The sequence below is a fragment of the Leptodactylus fuscus genome, chromosome 4 (assembly GCF_031893055.1).
Source record: "Leptodactylus fuscus isolate aLepFus1 chromosome 4, aLepFus1.hap2, whole genome shotgun sequence".
NCBI classification, from domain to species: domain Eukaryota; kingdom Metazoa; phylum Chordata; class Amphibia; order Anura; family Leptodactylidae; genus Leptodactylus; species Leptodactylus fuscus.
This window is the reverse complement of record NC_134268.1, coordinates 132,091,524-132,116,865: the sequence shown is the minus strand read 5'-3', so window position 1 is coordinate 132,116,865 and position 25,342 is coordinate 132,091,524. Positions and strand designations below refer to the sequence as shown.

The 25,342-nt window shown below is 39.2% G+C and overlaps 1 protein-coding gene across 4 annotated transcripts in view; it reads right to left on the bottom strand.

The window, feature by feature from the left end:
• The window catches only part of ICE1 (interactor of little elongation complex ELL subunit 1), a 205,076-nt gene that overhangs the window by 136,330 nt on the left and 43,404 nt on the right, over positions 1-25,342 (bottom strand). For 3 of the 4 annotated variants that reach the window (XR_012715467.1, XM_075271072.1, XM_075271071.1), the window contains 13 exons: positions 25,121-25,158; positions 24,085-24,167; positions 23,961-24,000; positions 23,793-23,855; positions 23,442-23,525; positions 21,123-21,164; positions 17,959-18,320; positions 13,071-16,817; positions 8,625-8,793; positions 4,443-4,603; positions 3,736-3,926; positions 2,018-2,124; positions 378-476 (listed from right to left, as the gene is read on the bottom strand). Coding sequence is in view for 2 of the 4 variants with exons in the window: in XM_075271072.1 (XP_075127173.1) it covers positions 378-476; positions 2,018-2,124; positions 3,736-3,926; positions 4,443-4,603; positions 8,625-8,793; positions 13,071-16,817; positions 17,959-18,320; positions 21,123-21,164; positions 23,442-23,525; positions 23,793-23,855; positions 23,961-24,000; positions 24,085-24,167; positions 25,121-25,158 (5,186 nt within the window). In the remaining 2 variants the exon portion in view is untranslated. The remainder of the gene's footprint in view (positions 1-377; positions 477-2,017; positions 2,125-3,735; positions 3,927-4,442; positions 4,604-8,624; positions 8,794-13,070; positions 16,818-17,958; positions 18,321-21,122; positions 21,165-23,441; positions 23,526-23,792; positions 23,856-23,960; positions 24,001-24,084; positions 24,168-25,120; positions 25,159-25,342) is intronic. The other variant, XR_012715468.1, reaches the window with a different exon arrangement.

Here is a 25,342-nt window from a genome sequence, read left to right as displayed (position 1 = left end):
CCTTTAATGCAGAAGTCTTTAATTATCGGTTGTTTGTGGTACTTTCTGTCTTAAAGGGGTTGTCCCATGAAAAGCATCCTAACTATACTACTAGTTTATGTGGATTTAAGACATTTCCTAAATACATTGCTTTATCAAAACTGCTTTGTTTGGCCGTTAATTTATTAACTTAATTGTTTACACTGCAGTTACCAAATTGGGGAAGCATACTGGAGACTAATTTATAGTCTTACAATGAAATCATTGAATTCATTTGCAGCAAGGTATATGACACCAGTAATTTAATGCCTATTGAATGGAACTTTAGAAGGGTAGGATAAAAAACTGCAGGTTCCAAAGAAACACAGAATGTTGGACACAAAAAAAAAATGGATTACCTTCTTCATTTGCATGGCTGATGAATGTAATGATGACAGAAATAATGTTCTTCACAGCAGTAATAAAGCCTTCTTTTAAACCCATCTGACACAGGTGTCCTATGAAAAAAATTAAAATAAAGGGTTAACACTTCAGTTAAAAAGATGCCCCCACAATATCAAGGTGCAGTAAGAAAAGTTGCAGGCTAGTGGGGGTTAAACAACTGAGACACCTAATGGCTAGGAAAATAGGGGTTCTTTACACCTCGGTATGGTTAAGCGGTGGTCAGGCAGCCCATGCCGCCACTCCAGTCATTCTAAGGGGTCTGTTGGAGATAGCCAAAGTACAGGCTAGCTGTGTCTGGTGGTTCTATTAAAACAAACTGAGCACTGACTCACTATGTCCGAACACTGTTGCATTAAGATTGAGGTGTTTCCCTGTTTTCATGGATACTGGGGGCCCCTATGGTTGGACTACTACTTTCCTCCATCTTGTGAATGGTGAATAAGTGGATATTGTAGGTGAAATGCTTTACCCATTTAATGCACAAACCTAAATGACTGTCCAGGAAGTCAAGGAAAGTTCAGATCTACATTCCTGTAACATATAATAAAATGTCCACTGTTGCCCAAGAAATGCAAGACACTTTGGTGGATACACTACCAATCTTGGGGTCCTATATTTTGGTCAAAAGGCAAGTGATGTATCTGCTGCTCTCAGGGATGAGGGAGGAGGGGCTAAGTGCACGGGAGCGAGTAGTTTACACTTTGGGGGGGGGGGGGGGGTTAGGGGCTGCCAATACAGACCCGGCATCCGCTGTAATAGAGAGGCAGATGCCGGGGAGTGTAGAATTCTGGAGGGGAGGGGGTGGGGGAGCGGAATAGCAGCATCGCTCCTGCCGCTGCTGGCTTCATGCAGGGCAGGAGCGTAGCGATGTTGCAGGCACCTGTGCCGGCGTCTACACTCCCCGGCATCCGCCTCTATTACAGCGGATGCCGGGTCTAAATTGCATTGTGAAGGCTGTGCGTCCGATGCCTAGCTGCATCAGGAGCGCACACGCAGGGCCAGTGGCATAGAAGCGGCGTCTTCTCGCCGCTGGCTTTGCATATGTAACCCCGCCCACCAATGACGCAACAAAGCTGGAAGAAAGAAGAATTTACAGCATCGAAGACTGGTGAGTATGCGACGTGGGAATACCCCTTTAATACATAATCCTACTACTATAAATGTGAACGTTTGTGTGTTTGGATGTTTGTTCCTCAAACACGCAAAAACGGCTTAACGGATTTGACTGAAATTTGTCACATAGATAGATTGTAACCTCAATTAAGACATAGGATACTTTTTATCCAGGTACATGACATGGCTTCATGGCCACTACAAACGAATTTAGCGTCATACTAGACTCAAGGACCCTTGATGACGTCTAATAAAAGTTATACTTAATTTTATTTATTTTTGTGAATATATGAGTTGGTACCCATTCTGTGAAAATAGGGGAAAAAACAGCTTGATACAGGCGGCTTTAACCTACCAATGCTACTAATGTTTGTAGCTAGGTTATGGTGGCAGACTTACTTTAAACACATTGCATGTCCTTCTCTAATGTACAGCAGAATGAGCAATATTTAAAACCTTTTAAATATGTGCAAACACTCACCGATGAGACGAAGAACAGTAGCAACAATTATGTCTGGGATAAATTGAAGAGTCAGATTGCCCTTCTTACGCTTCACCCACTTATCCAATATTGGCCATAGCTCTTTACTAAGAGAAAAACAGTACAGATAAAACATATTACAGCGTATAACAATATTCACAGAGAAGGAACAATTCGTTACTTTTATTAACTTGACTAAACATTACAGTGTAGAAGACAATATATATATACTTCAAAGAACTCTTTCACAGGGAGTACAGGTAATTGTTTATTCAAGACAGGGTAATAAGCGTTAAATTATGACTTTTTGGCCTAAAGACCGCCTCACTCCAACACAGCTACTGGAGCAAAGGGAAAACTACTGTATATACTCGAGTATAAGCCAAATTTTTCAGCACAGTTTTTGTGCTGAAAAAGCTCCCCTCGGCTTATACTCGAGTCAAGCAAAAAAAATAAAGATTATATATATATATATATATATATATATATATATATATATATATATATTATTTTTTTTTTTTGGAGGGGGGTCTATGACCAGCCACAATAGTAATGTATAGAATCTCCCATAAAATAGTGAAAAAAAAGCTTTCAAAAAACAGAATAAAAAAAAAAAAAAAAAAAAGTAAATAAAAGTTCTAAATCACTCCTTTCCCTAGAATACATATAGAGGTAGAAAATGACTGTGAAACACAAACACATTAGGTATCCCTGTGTCTGAAAGTGCCCGGTCTACTGAATATAGGGTATCTGCAGTGCTCCTGTTCCGTCTGAAAGTGGTTAATAGGAGCACTGAAGATATCCTATATTCAGCCAGGCTGAATTCCAAGTGGCGGAAAAAAAACCCCCTCAGTCCTCAAGCTCAGGGAAGGGGCAGACAGACAACCAAAACACCCCCTCCCCTTTCCCAGCATCTACTGCACCCAAAAACTCCGACCATTTTAATTTATAAAATTTTCCAGTAGCTGCTGCATTCCCCCCTAGGCTTATACTCGAGTCAATAAGTTTTCCCATTTTTTTGTGGTAAATTTAGCGGCCTCAGCTTATATTCGAGTATATATGGGTACTTAAAAATGGCGCTACTAAATGAGTCTATTGCCAACTGGGCAAATCTGGTATCTGCACCTACCAATAAGACATTTACTGAAAACAGGTTGAGGAGCTTATTAAATTGTATTCTATCTGATAGCAGCCAAGGTATTACCTGTCTCTCATTTATTAGGGTATTTAAACTATAGAGTAGTTTTATTCAAGATGTCAGACTGCCTTTGGAAATGTTACAAGGAGTAAAGCAAGGACAACACAGCTCAACATACAAATGCCCTACAGGAAGTCAGCTGATTCCTAAAAACTAGAGATGAGCGAGTAGTATTCGATCGAATACCTCCCCGCCATAGGTATTCGTGTAAGCAGCCGAACACCAAGGGGTTAAATGCATGGAATATTCGTTGCGCTTAACCCCTTGGTGTTCGGCCGTTTACACAAATACCTATGGCAGGGAGGTATTTGATCGAATACTAAAAACCCCAAACCATATATTGATCTGTGTATACAGGCAACACCAATAAGGCTATTCAAAGGACCGAACAGTCTCATATGGTAGATGATCCCCTAGTCTTCAAGATTTAAGAATATATTACTTGTTTTTATTTCACGATGTAAACCCACTTTGAAACTGTGGAGGGGTTAATCTCTTAAACATGAATTTGCTATAGTACCTTATTACATTTTCATTGGTCCAAACCCATTTATGGTGGCTACACAAGAGATCAACAGCAAACACATATTCCCAGACACTGTCAGTCAAATCCAATCCATACTTCTCACTCTGATTAAACTTGACATCTGGATACAGTTGTATTGCCATAAGAACACTGTTTAGTAAGACACTTATGTTCATTGGTGGACTCTGCAAAAAATAGAAGAAAAGACTAAAGTTATTCATCATCCTCTTTGACCTCTTACGTTTGACATGGCGAACAAAATGGAATATGATTTGATTATGACAATCAAATTATTATCTCACATAATGTATTAACTTCATTGCGCTGTCAGCCATAACTTTTGCATGCTTAAATCTGTACCGCTATTATTTGCAGGATGAATGTATGTTTTAAGGCATTTCTGGCTATGCAAATGCTAGTGTTTGATTTAAATAAATTATTTATAATGACAAAATTGGGATAAGGAGAAGACGGAAGAATATAAAATAATCTATTCTTTGCCTGTAACACACACACCAGAGTTCAGCTTTCCCTTCTTAACCCACTGTTGTGAAAACAAAGCTGTATGGAGATTTGTTGCTTCAGCCAAGAAAGACTTTTTTTCATCGATCTGCCAAAACTAGTTATTTTTTTTTCAACACTGTCTTTTACATAGCCTTTTTTCTATAACAGGTTTTGTATAGCATCTGTCCACAACTTACCTTCTCCCAATTCAGATAAGCAGCAAGACAAGAACCAACGTCATCTTTTGCAAGGATTTTAAGAACTGCCTGTATTGCTTTACTGACAACTCCATGCAGGGACAGAATATCATTCCATGAACTGACAATAAACAGGAGCAATTTATCAGGATCTTGAAAACCTAAAGGCAGAGGAAGTACACAATGAACAGAAGGCAATGGTTTAAGGTACTTTAAACTTTTATTTGGCCATTAGTCAGCTTAGAAGATTGTTCAGGAGAGGACGGCAAGAGGCTGAAAACCACAAGTCTGCCAGGTCAGCCAGATGTTGCAACAAATATAAAGCAGAAGATGCCAAATTTGTTTTTTAAGTCAAAACCAGGTGTGGGTTGTAAAAATATAGAAGACTCACTACTGCATCACAAAAACCAACACCAGCTGTAGGAAACGTTTAAGGAACACAGAATAGTGAAACCATGCCTCATTAGGAAACACTATAGTGTGCATTATATCTGCATGACTTGTACAGGTGACGCGCTCACGTTTCACCATAACAAGTCGTGCAACTAATATCTAAGAATATCCTGGATTGCATAGAACACCACATTCCAAATTATAATGCAAATGATAATTTTCTCAGATTTTCCTAAATGGTTGATGCAAATGACAGTCAGTACATTGTTCAAATTTTCCAACTGTATAAATCACGCTTATTGGACAAACCTTCCAATGATCGTTTTTAGTCACAAATTAAAAATCAAAATGCAATGTTCAAAATTATTATGCACAACAGTTTCTAAACACTTTTTATATGTTGTAAAGAACTAATGATTGGTCATTTATTGAATTTGCAGTATTAACCCCTTCCTGCCGACGGTATTTTTTGATTTTCGTTTTTCATTTTTGCTACCCCCCCCCCCCCCCGTTCCAAACCCCATATCTTTTTTTTATTTCTCTGCTCTCAGAGCCATATGAGGTCTTAATATTTGAGGGACAAATTGTTCTTCATGATGCTACCCTTAATTATTCTGTACAATGTACTGAAAAGCTGGAAAAAAAATTCAGAATGGGGTGGATTTGAAGAAAAGGTGCATTTGTGCGATTTTCTTACGGGATTCTTTTTTATGGCGTTCACTGTGCAGCCAAAATGACTTGTCATCTGTATTCTATGTTTCAATATGATTCTGGAGATTCCAAATTTATATGGTTTTATTTACATTTTAACCCCTTAACAAAAATCCAAAACTGTGCCATTTTTTTTTCTTTCTAAAAGCCACCATATTCTGGAGATCTGATCGCCATATTCAGGGGGTCTGATCGCTAATGCATTGCAATACATTGCAAAAAATTGGCATTTCTTTTGCAGGCTGCATAGAGCAGCCTGCAAAAGAAAATCACTACAGACAGGATGAATTGGGTTGAATTTCAATGAATTGGATTGCACTTCTACCTTATACAAAAAAAAAAAAATATATATCAGCAAAAATCTTCAAACAAACAAAAGCAGCTTTGCCGCAACATGGGACCTCAAGCGTTAAATCCCAGATATTGCTATCAATATCCTTCGCTAGGTTCACATGTGCATTTGGGTTTCAAATCCACTTAAAGTGATTACCTGCAGAAACCATAGACTATAACGGGCTCCACCAGGTTTCTGCCTGAAAAATGCTCTATGTTTTTAAAGCGGAACGGGGAATGGAATTCCCAAGCGGGGATGAGGTGCAGGTGTGAACCTAAATAAATAAAGAACAATAAGTGCTCGTATTTTATTAAAGGTACGTAACCTATTGTGATTAAAAGACTAAGTAAATTAAAAAATACGCTATTGCAGAGCCTGCTACTAACAATTGTCAATGGGTTAACAGCTTGGTGGCCAATGCTAATGGATTTAGGAGTTCATATAATGTGTCCATTCATTTTATCTTTTCCAAATTTCCTCCTTCAAACCCACATTGTTTGTCTTTAACACCTTGCTCCCCTGCTGGGATTAGTGAGATAAACTTGGGCGCAAACACTCAGTATCTGTTCACACCCATCTAATCCCTCTGTTTGTGCGATCATCTAAAAAGTGTCCTGCTATATTCAAGGCAGGACTTAACTTATGCACCTAATCTGGTGGCTAGGATCATGCCAAGTGATCTGGGGATCAATAAACCTTTTGAATATACCCAGACGAGGATATAAGGTAACCACACTCCGTCTGATTCATGGGTTAGTATATTCCCTCACTAACAGTTGCACAGCAGGAACTTGAGTCAATTATCACCAGTCCCTTGTAACCAGTCTCCTCTCGGTATCTGCCTGCTTATTCAAAGAAACCTGCCATCCTTCAAGTATAAAGGGCAAGAGGGGATATGACAGGGAAAGTTATTTTATACTTGAAGGATGGCAGGTTTCTTTGAATAAGAGGAGACTGGTTACAACGGACTGGTGATAATCGACTCGAGTTCCTGCAGTGCAACTGTTAGTGAGGGAATATACTAACCCATGAATCAGATGGAGCGTGGTTACCTTATATCCTCGTCTGGGCACATTCAAAAGGGTTATTGATCCCCAGATCACTTGGCATGATCCTAGCCACCAGATTAGGTGCATAAGTTAAGTCCTGCCTTGAATATAGCAGGACACTTTTTAGATGATCGCACAAACAGAGGGATTAGATGGGTGTGAACAGATACTGAGTGTTTGCGCCCAAGTTTATCTCACTAATCCCAGCAGGGGAGCAAGGTGTTAAAGACAAACAATGTGGGTTTGAAGGAGGAAATGTGGAAAAGATAAAATGAATGGACACATTATATGAACTCCTAAACCCATTAGCATTGGCCACCAAGCTGTTAACCCATTAACAATTGTTAGTAGCAGGCGCTGCAATAGCGTATTTTTTAATTTACTTAGTCTTTTAATCACAATAGGTTACGTACCTTTAATAAAATATGAGCACTTATTGTTCTTTATTTATTTATTTTGGCACTGATTAGTTGAAAGGACTTTAGGAGGTGATACCATCACACATCCTCCTGTTTGTTTGGCAGGTGTGAACCTAGCCTTATGCGTTTACTTTCAACTGTTTTTGGCCCTTAGTGCACCTTATGTAAGAGTGTATAATTCTAAGTACCGTATTTTTCGGACTATAAGACGCACTTTTTTCCCCAAAAATTTGGGGGGAAAAGAAGGGTCCGTCTTATAGTCTGAATGTGCCTGGCCTGGCACCTGCCGTAATAGAGAGGCGAATGCCGGCAAGTGATAGACACCGGGGCCTGAGACATCGCTGCGCTCCTCTGCCCTGCATGAAGCCAGCAGCGGCGATGCTATTCCGCTCCTCCGTCCCCCCGCCGCTGGCTTCATGCAGGGCAGAGGAGCACAGCGATGTCTCAGGCCCCGGCACCTGTGATGGCGTCTATCCCTCACCGGCATCCGCCTCTCTAGTACAGCGGATGCCGGGTCTGCAGTCTGTATCAGCGGCCTCTTCTCCCCCGGGGCCGGTCCCCACCGGCCCCGTACCTGTAAAGTTGCAGGCCGACTCCTGCGCGGCAATATCGCAGGAGCCGACCTGTTCGGGTGACAATGATGAGGCTCCCAGGCCTGTCACTGCTGTATTAGTATTGCGGCTGGTCTCTATGACCAGCCGTAATACTAATAGACAGAATGTCCCATAGATGGCAATACAGTTGTATTGCCATCTATGGGACTTGCAATCAAGTGACCGCAGGTTCAAGCCCCCGGGGGGGAATAAAATAGTAAAAAAAAAAAAAAAAAAAAAAAAAAGCTTTAAAAATATATAATAAAAATATGAAATAAATAAAAGTTCTAAATCACCTCCTGTCCCTAGAATATATATATAAAAGTAGAAAATCATATGTCATAAACCACCGGGTTTTTTTTCAAGGCGATCTAAGCAATAGATATTCCCCAAAATGGTATAACTAAAAAGTACTTCTGGCCCCGCAAAAAAAAACACTCTATGCGTCCCCATACAGCTGCAGGGTCACCTGTCAATGTGGCCTTGCAGCTGTTGCAAAACTACAACTCCCATATATTAAATATTTTACCATTTATTGCTTCAAAATTTTTTTTCCCTATTTTCCTCCTCTAAAACCTAGGTGCGTCTTATAGTCCAGTGCGTCTTATAAAGTCCGAAAAATACGGTATATATGTGGTAAGCAATATACTGCACCATGCTTTATAAAGATAAAGACAACCCACCTTCTTTAAGTATGCTATAGCAAAGAACACGTGCTCTTTCAACATCTCCAAGCTGACGACACAAACCCACATATACTCGGCACAGAGCTTGAAGATAGGTGCTATGCAGTGAACTCTTTCCAGCTTTAAGTTTTTTCAAAAGCTCATGTAAAAATCGGTTAGTTAAATTCTAAACAAAGAAATTTTTTTTTAAAAAAAAAGGGGGAAAAAAAGAAAAGATAATTATAAAAAAAAAAACCAAAACAACATAATATATTGGATACATTTCTCAAAGTCTTCAAGCATTCATTTAAGCTCTGCAGCTTCGGCTCTAACTAATAGCCTATATTAAAGATAAGCCATCAAGGTTTAGTTCTTGATAATATTTCATTACAAATCAAATATAGAGGGCACAGTTAAAAGGATTGTCCAGGATTAAAAACATGGCTACTTTCTTCCCAAAACAGCACAGCACCTGTCAACAGGGTGTGTGTTACTGCTGCCCAAAACCATTCACTTCAGTGGAGCTAAAGTGCAAAAACCAAACAGGTGGACAGATGCAGCTCTGCATTTGAAAGAAAGCGGCTAGGTTTTTCTATTCCTGGACAACCCCTTTAAGATGTCCTTATACAAAGTAACAATGCCTGCAGCCGCTAACCATCTAATGTGGATATCAGGAAGAAGGATTATATTGTGGAATATACATACAATATAAAAGCCAGTAGGGCTGTGTGATTACAACCCAAATCAATGTCATGTCCGTTTGATCTCTGTACCTAGGTTATGAATAAACAATTATTTTAGTACACTCCACTTTATACATGTATCCTCCTTCCCTATTTATACACCAAGCCATACCACTGAATCTCATTTCAAATTACTTACAGATCACCAACCCTGACTGGATAGTGCACAGTTACTGACATATCCTTTAGCCAATGGCAGGGTGAGACAGGATTAGGGTTGGTTCACACTAGTGCTTGTATTCCGTCCTCATGGAGTCCACATGGAGACCCCCCCGGACGGAATGCAATCGCAAGTGATGTGCTTGCAAAGCACATGGAGCCCATAGACTATAATGGGCTCCGTGTGCTTGCCGCCCACTGCACGCACAAATGAATTGTGTGGGCAGTGCGCGGCAAGCACACGGAGCCCATTACAGTCTATGGGTTCCGTGTGCTTAACTGCACAGCGCTTGCATTAGCGTTGGTATTCCATTCGGGGTGGGGGGTGGGGGGGTGTCTTCATGCGGACTCCTTGCGGACGGAATACAAGCGCTAGTGTGAACCAACCCTTACAGGGATGTGAAATAACTGAAATAGTCCATGTGAGCAATTTCACGTTAATTGAGTTGACTTTCAGTTTCAGTTATTTTGTGATTAATTGCCCAGCCCTAACAGGTAATCCCAATTACTGTATGACATGCTTGATGCGCTGTTAAATTTTAATATGATTGATTATTTTACTGTTATAGGTGGCAAGCTGATATTAAAAAGGTGTCCAGAAGGTGTCTCCCCATTCAAAACATGCATATTCAGCTGACGCTGGGTTCACACCAGCGTCTGGTCTCCGTTCTGAGTCCTGTCATGCTGAGTTCGGCCGTGAGCGCTGGTGAGCATTTTATGCTCTCCGCAGCAAAACCGTTTTTTATAAACAAGACACAGAGTACTGCATGTCCGACTAGATCCGGTTAAAAAAAAAACGGTTTCGCTGCGGAGAGTATAAAATGCTCACGGCCAGACTCTTTCAAACCCATTCAAATGTTTTGTGCAGGAAACGGAAACCTGCATAACGGAGTCCTGGGCGCAGATGCGAACAAGCCCTGAGCTGTATAAGTGTACAAAAAAATGTAAATAGAAATGGTCGTCAGTCCAATGAGGGGTTGACGTGTAAAGTGTACTACCTACTTAGATGTATAGTAATAACACATAAGAGGCCAATACTGCATAGCAAGTGTGGAGAAACTCGCATAAGAATAAATAGAAAAAACTTCCACACTCTGATAGTTTAAAACTATTCAAGTTTATTAGTATCTAAATATAAAAAAAACATACAGATACAAACAACATGATCCAATACCAATACAAATATTGTGGGGAATCAAAGAGATAATAGTACCAGTAAACACCAAGGTGGTATGAGTAGTACAGGGTAACACAATAAGAAATAGGTAATGAATAGAGTATCTGCAAAAAGCAATATATATGTCCATAAGATCATAGTATATATTATGTGGCTACAAAAAAAAAACCCCAAATATAGTCACCAAGTGAGAGGTCTATCAGGCCATGACGAAGACAAATGTACAACCCATTTTTACTACATCACACTGTTACCAAACAGACCTAGCACGCCACCAAAGAACACACCCAATGAGCTTCGTCCCTCTCACTTTCTGTAGCCATATAATATATACTATGGTCTTATGGGTATATACATTGCTTTTTGCAGATACTTTATTCATTATCTACTAGGGCTTGTTCACATGGGGCCAGTGGGGCGGAATTTGAATGTGGAACCCACCTCCATACAATAGTGGTCTATGTAGACCGCTAGCGTTCGTTTTTCCGCTAGCATTTTTTATGTCACTAGCGGAAAAAAGAAGCGACATGACTTTTCTTGAGGCGGATTCCGGCTGAGGAAATCAATACACGTGAATGGGAGGCGGAAACCGCACCGTGGTTTTTTAAGGTCCATTCACTGTGCGGGAGGGAAAAACCACAGGTGTTTTTTACCAAAAACCACTCCAAAAAAAACCCAAAACACCTCAGTGTCCAAAAACTGCTTCCTAATTCCGGAAGTTTTTTTTCCCGGACCAAACTCCGCCACACTATACTCGCGTGTGAACTAAGCCTTATTGTGTTACCCTGTACAACACATACCACCTTGGAGTTTACTGGTACTATTATCTCTTTGATTCCCCACAATATTTGTATTGGATGATGTTATTTGTATCTGTATGTTTTTTATATTTAGATACTAATAAACCTGAATAGTTTTATACTATTAGAGCGTGGAAGTTTTTTCTATTTATTCTTAGATGTATTGTAAGAAAATACACAAATAAAAGAACACCTATTATGCCCTCTCTGAGTATGTTCACACGGCAGAAAATGGATTCCGTGTGTGAACATACTGTGCAGCTAACCACGATGGAATGCTGATGCACTGCACCGACATCCCGTCGTGGCATTCCACTCCGGACTAGGCCCGAACGAATGGATCTAATCAGGAGGGAGCCTCGCGCCAGAACTAAGTCAGTCGCGGAATCCGCGGGAAGAAGGGGCATATCGCTTCTTTTTTCCGCTACTATCTAGCAGAAGAAAGACGTGAGCGGCTCCAACTGAAGTCAATGGAAGCAGTTTTTGGCAGCAGATGTTGAGACGGATTCCGCGTCAAAATCCGCTCCCAAAAAACTGCACGTGAACTAGTTCTAACACAGGACATACTATAGATTACAAGGCAACTTTGTTTTGACTACCAGTATCGCTATATGGTTGCGAGCTGACGTTACGGCTCAGAGTCAGAGTCATTGTTGGGTAGTGGGGAAGGCTTCACAGTACTATGCAAGTGTTCTTTCATGGTGTGCCAAAATTCAATTCACCGACTGCTTTGTAATGAATGTCTATAAAAAAAGCCATGCTTAAAGGGGTATTCCCATGTACAGAATTATTTTTAAATTTGTAGTTAATTAAAAGTTAAACATTTTTGTAAATATAAGTAATTAAAAATTCTGCAAAGTTTTAAAGATTTTCTCTAACTTTCTTAGTGGTGACAGTCTGTTATCTGATCAGTTGCCAGTGGATACGACCACTAATGCAGAAACTTTCTATGGTCTGGGACTTGTCAGGAATCCAGTTATGATTTTCTTATTGTACCTGGTTATCAGGCAGGGACACTACATGTATCAGAAGATATCCCGGCCACAATAAAGGAATCATTGCTGATTTTTTATAAAGTTTCTGCATTAGTGGTCATATCCATGGCAACCCATCAAGATAGACTGTCACCACTAAGAAAGTTAGAGAAAATCTTTAAAACTTTGCAGAATTTTCAATTACTTATATTTGCAAAAATGTTAAACTTTTAATTATCTACAAATATAGATATTATGTACATGGTAATACCCCTTTAAGTGAACATGAAAAGGTCCTCTATAAATGAATTCTAACACTAAAAACTAAAACTGTGACTAAGAAAACCTAAAATTCCTTAATGAGTAGTTCTACAAAAAGGAAATTAAGTCTGTTTTTTATCTAGAGAAATAGCACCACTCGAACAAGGCTGAGCTGCAAAATGAAACAATCCAAGGACAAGAAGGGTGCCGCTCTTGGTAGAATAAATAGATCATTCAGATAACCTCAGACAACTTAAATAATTCAGCAACTTTTAGAAACTATATTCAGATTCATCAGTATTTACACAAAAGAAAAAAAGAAAAAACATGATATAAATGGAAAGACTTACTCTTTTAGAGCTGCTGAATTCATAAATCACTTCTTTCTCCTCATTTCTCATTACTGGAACTTTGGGAATTGTCCCGACATACACATGGCTTCTAATCACAGGGAGAAGATCAAAACACAACTCTTCTACTTTTTTGAACGCATTGGTTATAAAGTCTTCCTCAACACTACCGTCGTGCACAATATCCGGAAGAGACTCGCAGTAGCTATTTTCACTAGATTCATCTTCTTTCTGTGCATCTTGGTTGTTTGCAGGTTTCATGTAACAGTCTTTGCCACTTTCAGCAACAGCTGGCTCACTATCAAGTCTTAGTCTTTTGGCACTTTTAGGCATTTGGAAAGAATCTATTGCTCTTTTATTTACAGAAGTGGAGTCCTCAGATGAGAGTTGAGTTTCACAAGCATTAGGGTTCTCTTTATTGCTCGTTTTTGAGTTGCTCCCAGTTTTTATGAATACTGTTGAAGTGGATGTAATTGACTTAAACCCAGTAATCTGGCTAACAGGCACATTTTGTCCATCGCCAGACATACCTCTGTTCAACTGAACATTACCCTTTAAGATATTTAAAGTCCTGGCCCTTGCAGACAATTCTGGGTACATTGTATCCAGAATTTTCACAGAATTTTCTTGAACATTGCAAGCAGGCCCTCCATTTGCAGAAAGAGGCAATCTTCCTGGGACAGGAACTGCATGTTTTGGAGTGGCAGAACAAAACTGCAAAGGAGAAGACAGTATTCTTCGGTTTGCTTTTTCTGAAGGAGATGGAGTATTAAATAAAGGAGATGAACGTTTACGACCACTGCTTAACGGTGATATCAGTGGTGGAAAAGGTGTTGCTGGTAAAGGAGAGATCGCCTCTTCAAGGGGAGAGGGTAATGATGAATGACTTGAAGACATTAATGGTGAGAGAGTGTGGACCCTTCTTGGAGGAGTTGACAACAATGGACCTAGTAGGGGTGGCAAAGGTGGACCCATTTCAGACCTTACTTTATTAATAGTTTCTGGCGAATGACCAGTACTGGTAGAGGTATCAGCATTCGCTAAAATAGTTTCCCCTTGTTGAAGTCTATGTGGAAAATTTTCAACTTTAACAGTTTGATTGCTGGAAGGTTTACATTTGTTGGAGGTCTCTATTTTTTGGGTTTTTTCATTACTTACACAGCTTTTACGGATCGAGTTTTCAAAATCTACACTTACATTTTCAGAACGTGCCTTCTGTTTCCTGGTTAAGCACACCACCCCGGAATCGTCTAAATCATCTGCTCTACTAAAATTCCAAATGAGATTTTTACCAGGACGAATTCTTTGACCTGCCATTTCAGCAGAAGTCCTAAAGTTCTTTTCATCCTCATTATCAGAGTGACTGTGATCAGCAACATCTTTCTGTCTTTCACGTTCCTGCAAACTGATATCCTTATATTTTCCATCCGAGGATCTTTCTGCAGACTCTCCTCTACTAGTCACACGATTCGTTGAATCCTTATGTACAGAGAACACTAAAGGTTTATGCTCTATTGATGGGTTACTCTCCATTTTACTACCATTTACAAGTTTTATTTGTGTATCAAGTCCTTTGCTCATACCATGGGTTAGTGTAGAAGGCTTATTCTGTTCTTCTAGCTCATTCAGAGTTAATGCACTTTCATTCTCACCCTTGGTTGCATCAGAAGCTGCTTTGAATGACTCATTTCTAACAATTGGATTGTTTAAGGCTGTGCGTGCAATATCCACCTTACGAACTGGAAACTCATATTCACTATCACTACTATCTAGAGATGCATTACATGCCTCAGTTGCATCATTTTCTAACTTGTTAACGGATGCACTTGATTCTGAAGGTGTATGAAGGTGCTGCAACTCTTCTACTGGAAGAACAGGCACAGGAGCTAGACTGGCCTTTGAGAGTGGGCAATGAACTTTGTTTTTAACTTCAGAAATTCTGGAATTTACATCCATGCCGGATTCTATACTCTGAGTTACTTCTTGACATTGGGTTGTAATTCTGTTACCCTCATTTTTACTGTCACAATCTACTGCCACATCAACAGGACTGGAATAGACCACAGAAGAGAGTTTAGTATCCAGAAGATTGTGTTTTTCTGGATCATGACTAGGGCTGTCAGAGCTTGCCTCAATACATGTAGTGTCTTCATGTGACGTATGCAGCTCTTTTTCAAGTTTTGGATCTTTTGGTAAGGCTACAGATTCACATACGATAACTTGAGATTGACAGGAATCACCACTCTTTTCATACACATCATCATCATGAAGTAGAGATGTACTGGCCATTTGGTCCATCTCAAGGCCATGGCAATTTTTTTGCTCATGTTCATGTCCCAGTGTATTTTCTTTCTGTGATGAACATTTTTCCAGACCATCTTCATTCTTATCTATGCTTTCACATTGTGACTCCGTGGAGTTAACAGCAATGGAATCATTTTTGTTCAGAGATGTGGCCATGTTATTTGGTTTCTCCGTTTCTGCACCTACCTTATGAGGTGCCCCATGTGTTTTGTCTAGGTCTCCAGGCTTATCTTTTGTTGAATTCGCTCTTATATCTTCATGATCTATTTCTTGTTGTGTACAATCTGAAATTGCTGACAGAGGATTACTGTTACAAACTGAAGTTGATGTTTGACTTAATGGCTCACCTGGTCGGTTTTTTTCTAGTGACTTCAGAGTAGATTGTAGGTCATTTTTTTCATTATGTATAATACAAGGTGGCATGGTCTCTTCGGTGCATTTATTTACTACACTTAAAGTAGGCATGGTGTCTAATGGCTTTTCTAGGTTTTCTTCACTACTATTAGACAATTCTACATCTATAGAATTATGAAGACATTTTTCAGAGTCTTTAGAAAGTGCATAATCGTCCGTCATATTTTGACCGATACATAAATCTGTTGAACAGTCTGAATTTTCATGTTCTAGACAATTTTGAGATTGCATATGTAATACAGTTTCTTGGTCACAGTCTACGGTAGTAACATTCAACCTGGGCACTGATATGGACATATCTTGATCTGTGTGTAAATCGTTATTAACAAATGTATCTTCAGTAGCTGGACTTCTGGATGCTTCATGGCTGGTAGAAGATTCAGGATTACTACAGGTTAGGGTATCAAGCTTCATTTTACATACAGTGTCATGTGGCTGTGTCGGAGTTACTGATGGACTAAAACTAGTAGTCAATGTATCTGCTGTAGAATTATGAACTCCATTATTTAATTGCATATTCTCTTCTTCTGTGAGACATGCAGTATCATGAATCTCATTTTCTGCATTCAGAGTCAGATCTACATTTTCAAATTCAGCAAAGGGTCTTTTACAAAATGCAGAATTTTGAAGTTTGGGTTCAGGGTTCTTCAATGTGTCAGTAAGGTGTTCTTTAGAGCATGCCGCATTGTTTGTAAGATGATCAGATCTGTCCTCACATGCTTCATGGATGGTATCCTTTGTCACTGCTTGTGCCTCTTGTAAAGGCAACATTTCAGTAGTCTGTGCAAGACTGTGCCTGTTTGTTTCCACTTCCATAGTTATATCTGGACCATCATTAGAACACAACGTGGAGTTTACTGCAAAATTATCTGTTGTTACCAGTATGAGCTCGACATCATTCAAACTACTGGTTTTATCACTCCCATTCTCAAGTAGGTTCTTTTTCCTTTCTTGGGAAACACTGTTGGACTGATCCATTTCATTAGTGCTCTCAACATCACTTGAGTCTGAGAATTCTCCAAATACATTCTGTAATTTGAAAAATAAAAATATCAGGTTTGTGGACCATATCCTAGAAATAAAATATCAATCTGTTAAATTCACCAGGTATTTATATACTTAAAAAAAAAAAAATTAAATAGGGGTTGCTTACTAATTACAGATATCTGCCAGACCGGTAAAAGGTGAAAAACAACAACAAAAAAAACGCATAAAAAATATTAACCTGTCCCTGGGGTTCTGGCATCCCCCTGATGCTGTTCCGGGTGAAGTACTCAACACATATGACCGCTGATGCGGTTACTTAATAAGGTTATCCAGTTTTTATGATTGATAGCCCTAATCATAGAATAGACCATCAGCATCTACTGCAGAGGTCCAACATTCCAGACCCCTCACAGATCACTGGCAGAACAGGACAGCTCTATACAAACTGTATACATTTTCAAACACATGCACATTTTAAGTTCAGCACAAATTCGATTCGGCTGCTTCTCCAGATTTCCCAAAAAAGATTGGATTCTATCTGTACTGATTCGTGCTGAATAAGGTTGAAAAAAAAGATATTTCCTGGTTGCAGAGAGCCTATATAGTGGTGTAAAACACTGTGCCTGGCAGTAGCACAAATCTGCTGTGGTAATCAAACAATACAGTGAATCAGTATGACACACACGAGTCTACAGAACCTGTTCTAGTAAATGCTTATACACAGAGGAGTAAATGTAGTAAAGCCAACAAAAGGATTCCACAAAAGTTAAAATTCGGAAAACTCTTCTGCAGGGAGATATTGAATGCTTTTCTATCTAAGATGGTAGATCACATGTGTTTTTCCAGCTGGACACATTATTTTTTCCCTATCAACAGCACAGGGGTTAACTGCCAGATCAGTGGGGCTCCAACCACTTAGGCCAACACTGATCACCTATCCTTTCATTTAAATTAAGAGCACCAGATACAGTACAGCACATCCATTCAAATGAATGGAGAAGCAAGTGCTGCCTTAACATCATTCCATTAGGAACGGGGGAATGAAAACCCCCATTCAATTGATCAGTGGTGCAATTCGTTAGACTCCATCACTCTGGATCTGATGGATAGGAAATAACTAGCATAGAGGGGAAAAACCCCTTTAATTCTTCCTTTTATTATGACCCCCCCCCCTCAAACCTACCTTCATTGTTATTGGTGAACACTGTAGAGGTGATAAAAGATTTGGCAGAGGTTTAGCCCAATCCTGTACCTCAAAGATTTCATCAATATCACTTTCAGAATCAGAATTTTCTGTGCAAAAGTTCCTCTGATCCTTGGAGATCAAGACGTTAGGGGTTGCATCCTCACTGAAAGCATGGACTTCACGGAATTCAACCACAGCTGATATAGTGCGAGGTGATTTTTTTGGCTCAGAAGAGTTCAAAGTTTCTTGCTCTATATCTGGTTCATCAAGATTGTTAGAAGTCTCACTAAATCTAAGACTACTGTGGTTCGCAGACAGTTTGCCCTCGGGAGAACTATTAACTTTTCTTCCTCTTCTTTCTGCAAAGAAAAAAAAAAATTAAAATTTCATTCAAAGGGAATTTTCCTGTTTCATGTAAGGGGATGTGTGGTATTATTTTCATACCCATTTTTCAGGGACTGTCACTGAATGCTATAAAAACCGAAAAACTGCTGCAGGAGAAGAATAAAGAGAACCTCTCAACTCCCCCCTTAAATTCTCAGTAATCAATGGTAATTTTGATAAAATAATTCTGGAACATTAGAACTGTGCATTATGAATTATAAGTAAGGACACCATATACCAGTGTGATACATGTCCTCAGTATGAAAAAATGTTTTCACATTTATTATACATCCCTTGATATTTTAATTTATCCAGATGCACTCCACACATCTTATCTCCCCTGTTGCATGCTGCCTCTTTTCCTTCTCTTTTCCCCATGTGTCCAGGTATCACATAATAGCTATATGTGGGGAATTGTCATTTCCAGGAGAACCCACATTTATGAGGTTTATGTCTCCGGTGGCAAATGCTGGGCACAATATATCAGGCACTGAAATGGCATATATGATTCAAAAATTGCAATTCTCATTCTGCACCACCTACTATGCAGTACCATTTGGAATAGCCTGAGGGGTCAATATGCTCACTATACCTCTAGATGAATACCTAAAGGGGTTACATTTTAAAATTGGGTCACTTCTTGGGGGTCTCAACTGCCCTGGTACCTCAGGGGCCTTACGTACCTGCCTTTTTCTGCCACCAAATCCATGGTTCTTTCCTATTCTGAGCCCTGCCGTGTGGTCAGTTATTACACAACTGCCACATGTAGGGTATTGCCATATCCAGGAGAATCTATGTTATATTTTATGGGGTCAATGTCTTTGGTGGCATGTGCTGGGCATAATATATCGGGCACTGAGGTGCCATACGATTCAAAAATTGCAATTCTCATTCTGCACCATCTGCTGTGACGTACCATTTAGAAAAGCTTATAGTGCCACTATATCCGTAGACAAATATAAGTGGTCTAGATCCAAAATGGGGTCACTTTTGGGGGTTTCCCACTGTTGTGCTACCTCTAGGGCTCTGCAAATGTAAAATGGCACCTATAAATAATTTGTATAAAATCAGAGCTCTAAAAGAGAAATAACACTCCTTCGTTTCTGTGCCCAAACTGTGGTTTTTAACCACAAATGGGGCATCGCTGTACTCAGGAGAAATTGTGTAACAAGGTGGGCTACTGTATTTCCTGGTAAAAGGGGGAAAAAATAAGAAAAAGTACATATAACTGTAGAAATTATTTTTTTTATTTGATGGCCAAATTCAAAGAAGTTCAGTGAAAAGCCTGGGGGCTCAAAAAGGTCATGTCACCCCTAGATGAAATCCTTAAGGGGTCTAGTATCCAAACTGGGGTCACTTGTGGGTTTTTTCCACTGTTGTGGTACCTTTAGGGCTCTGCAAATGCAACATGGTGTCTAAAAACCATCCTAATGAAATTGCTGCCCGAAATCCCTAAAGGTGCTCTTTGATTTCTGAGGACTGGGTTTGAGTCACGTTGCACAGAAAGGCCACATATGGGATATTTCTATAAACTGCAGAATCAGAGTAATAAATATTATGGTATATTTGGCTATTAACCCTGTCTTTATTACATGAAAATCTTGTTTGAAATGGAAAATGTGCATATAAAAAGTGACATTTGGAAATTTCACCTCCATATTGCATTAATTCCTGTGGAACACCTAAAGGGGTAACAAAGTCCCTATATACTGTTTAGAATAGTTTGAAGACTACATTTTCTAAATTGGGATCATGTATGGGAGTTTTCTATTATATAGGCCCCTCAAAGTCACTTCAAAACTAAATAGGTCCCTAGAAAACAAAATATTGAAATTTTCTTGAAACTCTGACAATTTGATACTAAATTTATAAGCCATCTATCTTCCTTGAAAAGTAAAAGGATATTGAAGAAACAATGCCAATATAAAGTAGACATATGGGAAATGTTAATTATGAAGAATTGTGTATGATAGGACTGTGTTTTTACCAGAACAAGAACTTTCAAAATTAATAATTTGATGAAATTTTTCAGGACAACAAACGCAAAGCATAATGACCAAAAGTTACCACCAACATAAAGTACAATGTGTCATGAAAAAACAATCTTGGAATCACCTGGATAGATAAATGCCATCCTCACATAAAGTAAAAGGTGTCATATTTGAAAAATAGGGTTTGAGCCTTAAGACCCAAACTACCCTGCACCATTAAGGGGTTAATGACCCAGCTCCTAAGTCTATTGTAGCAAATCTTATACATAATATACAACCAGGAATAGCAGGAATGGAACAACGCAGACAATTCATAATGGTTTGAAACAAACTTAGAGCTGTCTCCCTTTAATTAAAAAGGAAATTTATCACACCCCCTTCACAGGGATTATTGCATTAAATTGCAACATTTTACTATTATATGCTGCCCACATCACTGTTATTTAAACACAACCCCCCCACACACACACACACAACTAATGTCTCTTTTCAGAAGCTAGTGTAAATTTTAATTAAACTGTACACCAAGTCCAAGCTATATAGGGAAAATAACCAATTGCGCCAACCACTTTAAATGGGAGTTAACAGTTTGAAAGAGATTACAAACATATCTAAACTACAGAATATGCTTTTATTTAAATACACCATCATATAATCCATTTTTAATATATACACTGTTGCTGAAAATATAACGCTAAATGATCCCTTTATTTGTAGCAGTGTCATGAAAACAGAAACAGGGGGAACATGGAACATTTACAAACACACAGATATACACACACTTACTTTTTCTGACTTCTGTTTCAGGTATTGACAGTTGAGGTTTGTCTACATTTCCAAAGAAAAGAGAAAAAAGTGAAAAAGGTATAAAGCCTTCTTTTATGTCGGAGATATATTCTTTTGGTGACGTTCGGAAATGGCAGGGGGTATGAACAGAAAAATTATCCTCTATAACTTGTTTTGTCTTTTTCTTTTAAATCAAAAAGGTTTGTTTCACACTGAATTACCTGATCAGTTAATTTTTCAGTTTATGATCCTAAGCATATTATATATTGATTTTTATTTAATATAAACTAGTTCATGCATTATGATATATTACATAGTACATCACGAGGATGTGTCATCAGCAGGGGAAGTTAACGGTGACATCATCCTGTAGTAGATGCAAGTGGTGAAAAACTAAATTTCATGGTCATTTAACACCTTACTTTAAAAATGATGGTGGCATCTATGGGGTCCGGTCACCCCTCCCATTGCCACTCCTACGATGCAATTGCCATGTCACTTTCCTAGCTATATCTATTGCAAAGGCTGTACACATAACACTGGCCAATTCTACAAAACACTGCAGAATTTGAAATTTATTAAAAGTTGTGTCTTACTAGGTTTCCACAAAGGTAAGACATCCCCTGAATAGAAGACCTAGTACAATTTTTACAAGCTTAGTAATTGTAGGCCTCCCCTGAAAATAAGACCTATTGGCAGTCAATGACCCTGCTACTCTGGGATGAGCTGGGAGAGGCCCGCTGTCACCACCCCTGTCCCTACTGTATAGGTATCTGCTGCCGCCATTGCACTGTATCCATTGTCCCTGCTGCTCTGAGTTGAGCTGGGAGAGAAACGCTGCCGCCACTGCTGTCCCTACTCTATCGGTACTGACAACAGTAGCAGCAGTGGGCCTTTCCCAGGCTCATTCTAGAGCAGCAGGTACAATGGAGTCAGCAAAGAGGCGACACCGATTTTTTTGTTCAACAAAAAAAGTGCATTCTTGCATTGCATGTGCATTAAAAAAAAAAAAAACAAAAAAAAAAAACACACATCCCCTGAAAATAACACCTAGCGCGTCTTTAGGAGCAAAAATTAATATAAGACACTGGTCTTATTTTCAGGGAAAACTATTATTCAGTAGTTATAACCAAAAAGTTCATTTTAATATAGAAATGGTAAATTTAGGGTAAAATTTTAACATTACATGGAATAGGTTGCTAAACATACCTTCCATCTATCTGAGTAAAATTTATACCGTGGTGTCTAAAGAGTAAAGGCGCCTCCATTTTTAATTGAACGCCACCCTCTACAACGGCAATGCCCAGTCACCGCAATTTTGAATGAGATTACTGCATCCCAGAGTATGATCTTCGGTCAGCAATCCATTGCTATGAGAATCAGAAGCTAAGGTAAGGTTCACACTACCGTTGAATTCCGTTATGAAGGTGTCCGTAAAAAAAAACAAAAAAAAAAAAAACCAAAAAAAAACCGACACCTATCATTACGGTCACAAAGGGCTCTGGAACTCTCTGCCCCAGGAAGTGGTGATGGTGGATTCACTGAACAAGTTCAAAGAGGGCCTGGATGCCTTTCTTGAAGAGAAAAATATAACAGGTTATGGACTCTAGATTTTAAGGACACGTTGATCCTGGGTTTTTATACTGACTGCCAGATTTGGAGTCGGGAAGGAATTTTTTTCCCCTGAAATGGGGCAATTGGCATAAGCCTCATGAGGTTTTTTTGCCTTCCGCTGGACCAACACTGTAGAGGATTGTAGGGTTATAGGCTGGACTTGATAGACTGATGTCTTTATCCAACTTCATCTACTATGTAACTATGTAAATGGACACTAACTGACAGCTATCAGTTTCTGTCCGTTATAAGTCCGTTGGCCATACACTTCATTGTTAAAAAAAAAAAAAAATAACAGACACTTGCTGTCCGTTTTTTTTCTAACGGGCAGAAAAATCCTGCATATAGGATTTTTTTTTTGTCTGCTGGAAAAAAAAAAAAACGGACTTGGGTGTAAATGGACACTAACAGACACAAGATAAAATGTCATTGAAATGAATGGAAGTTTCTGACTGTTCAGCTAGCGTCCGTTGCTAAAATCTTGTAGCAGACAGTAGGTACGGACACTGCTGACGGTCACCAACAGTAGCGACTCCCTTACCTTTAAAAAGTCCTTTAAAAGTCTTAAAAATATAACAGCTCAAATGAGTCATTCCCCCCTCCCCCATAGATCACAAATAAACAATTATTAGGTATCCCTGTATCCAAATAATATAATTAACTGACCATGTAATATAATTTATCCAAACCGATATCATTCCTTACCAAGCATGATTAGATTGCAGTTACCATTTTCTGTTGAAGACTCTATGCATCCCCAGATTTCTTCCAATAAATACTTAATTTTCTCTGAAAAAAAAGAAAATATTTTTTTTAAAAAAATTAAGATAGTAAAATATTTTCTAGAAATCTCCAATTTTTTTTTTAGAATGTTTTTCCCTATGTGTACATTGACTGGTTTGGACTATTTAGTAATTCCTGTATCACTGAAACCTTGCGGATGCTGGTTTATCTGAATATACTGTAAAACTTTAAAAATAACTGCTGAGGTGCTGCATTATCCATTATGTTCCAAACTGCTAGAAGTGTAACTGTTACTTTTGAGCAAATACTTACGTTTGTCTAGTTTCACAATAGGCTCCGCTCTTGTAACTTGAGTCTGTGCATTTTTCTTCACCACTAAAAGAAGAGGAAAGCAAGAATTACCAAGAAATAAAAAAAAAATAAAAGAAAGAAAACGTGAAAAGGTGGGAATGGAGAGAGGATCGTCTACACAGGCACTACCTTTTTTGTTCTTTTCATTCTGGAAACCATCAAGTTTTTTCTGCGAACAGAAAATAGTATTTAGCCAAGTTATGTATATACCATATTTCAGAGTCAGTCAGGTAAAAAGGTTGTAATCATGTACCTGTAATTTCTTTAATTCCTTTCCAATAACTTTCTTTTCCATTTTCAGCTGTTTATAGTCTTTATCTTGTTTTGCAGCAGACTCTAAAGTAAAATATGGAGAATAATATCAATGATGTGGTTTTCCATGTAGTGTTCAGATTATTACAGTTTCGTGCAGAAGTGGGCCACACGGTGGCTCAGTGATCAGCGCTGCAAGGCTACAGTGCTAGAGTTCTAGTGTTCAAATCCCGCCAAGGGCAAAAAAACCATCTGCAAGGAGTTTGTATGTTCTGCCTGTGTTTGCATGGATTTCCATCCCATATTCCAAAGACATACTGATAGGGAAAAATGTACATTGTGAGCTCTATGTGGGGCTCACAATCTACATAAAAAAAAAAAAAAAGTTTTGTGCAGAAGTGATGTTCATTGAAACACAAGTTTGAAGAGGAGAGAAGTTTATATACCACAAGGCTGCCAATAACAGTCAAAAAGTGAGCACTGATTTGTAATAACTCACAGAGTTTAATACTATTGGAATAAGATCAGTAGTTTGTGGATTTATCTATAAAGCACTTAATAGATCTAATGAGCTCAAATTGGTTGCTCTCTAATTTTTTGGGGGCATTTCTCATCAGATAAATACCATGTAAATTTGTGAACGCAAAACATTGTAATACCATTTACAGATCCCATAGTATTGCCAGGGGTGAACCATGGATTTCTGCCGCCTGAGGCGGATGTCAGAAAGCCTCCCCCCCCCCCCCCGCCCCGGAGGAGGGGGCGATGCCGCACGGAGGGGGCGGGACCGAGCGGAGAAAGCGTCTTTAGCAGGCAGAGAGCAGGCAGGGAGAGGCCCTGCTCCAGCGGCCGCCCCAATCCACCACTCAGTGACGGTGACCCTAAGCCAATCCAGGACAGCTTGTCCTGAACTGGCTTAGGTCAGCAAAAATGCCGCCCTCCCCAGGGCCCTGGCATAGCGCCGCCTGAAGCAGTCGCTTCAGGTCGCCTCATGGGAGGTACGGCGCTGAGTATTGCCCTAATATAAGTAACTTTACCTTCCATTTTCTTTAATTTTGCTTCCAATTTCTTCTTTCTATAGGAAATATACAATCAATTAATAAAGTTCAAGGAAACAGGTAATTCTGAGCTTAAAGAAGACGTTTCATGTCCTCATGCACATGCATTTTATATGCCGCTATACAGCAGTCAGTGCACTAGACTGTCAGGAACGCCCTTCTGACAGTGGGCAGAGATTGGTGCCATTTCAACATGAGTAT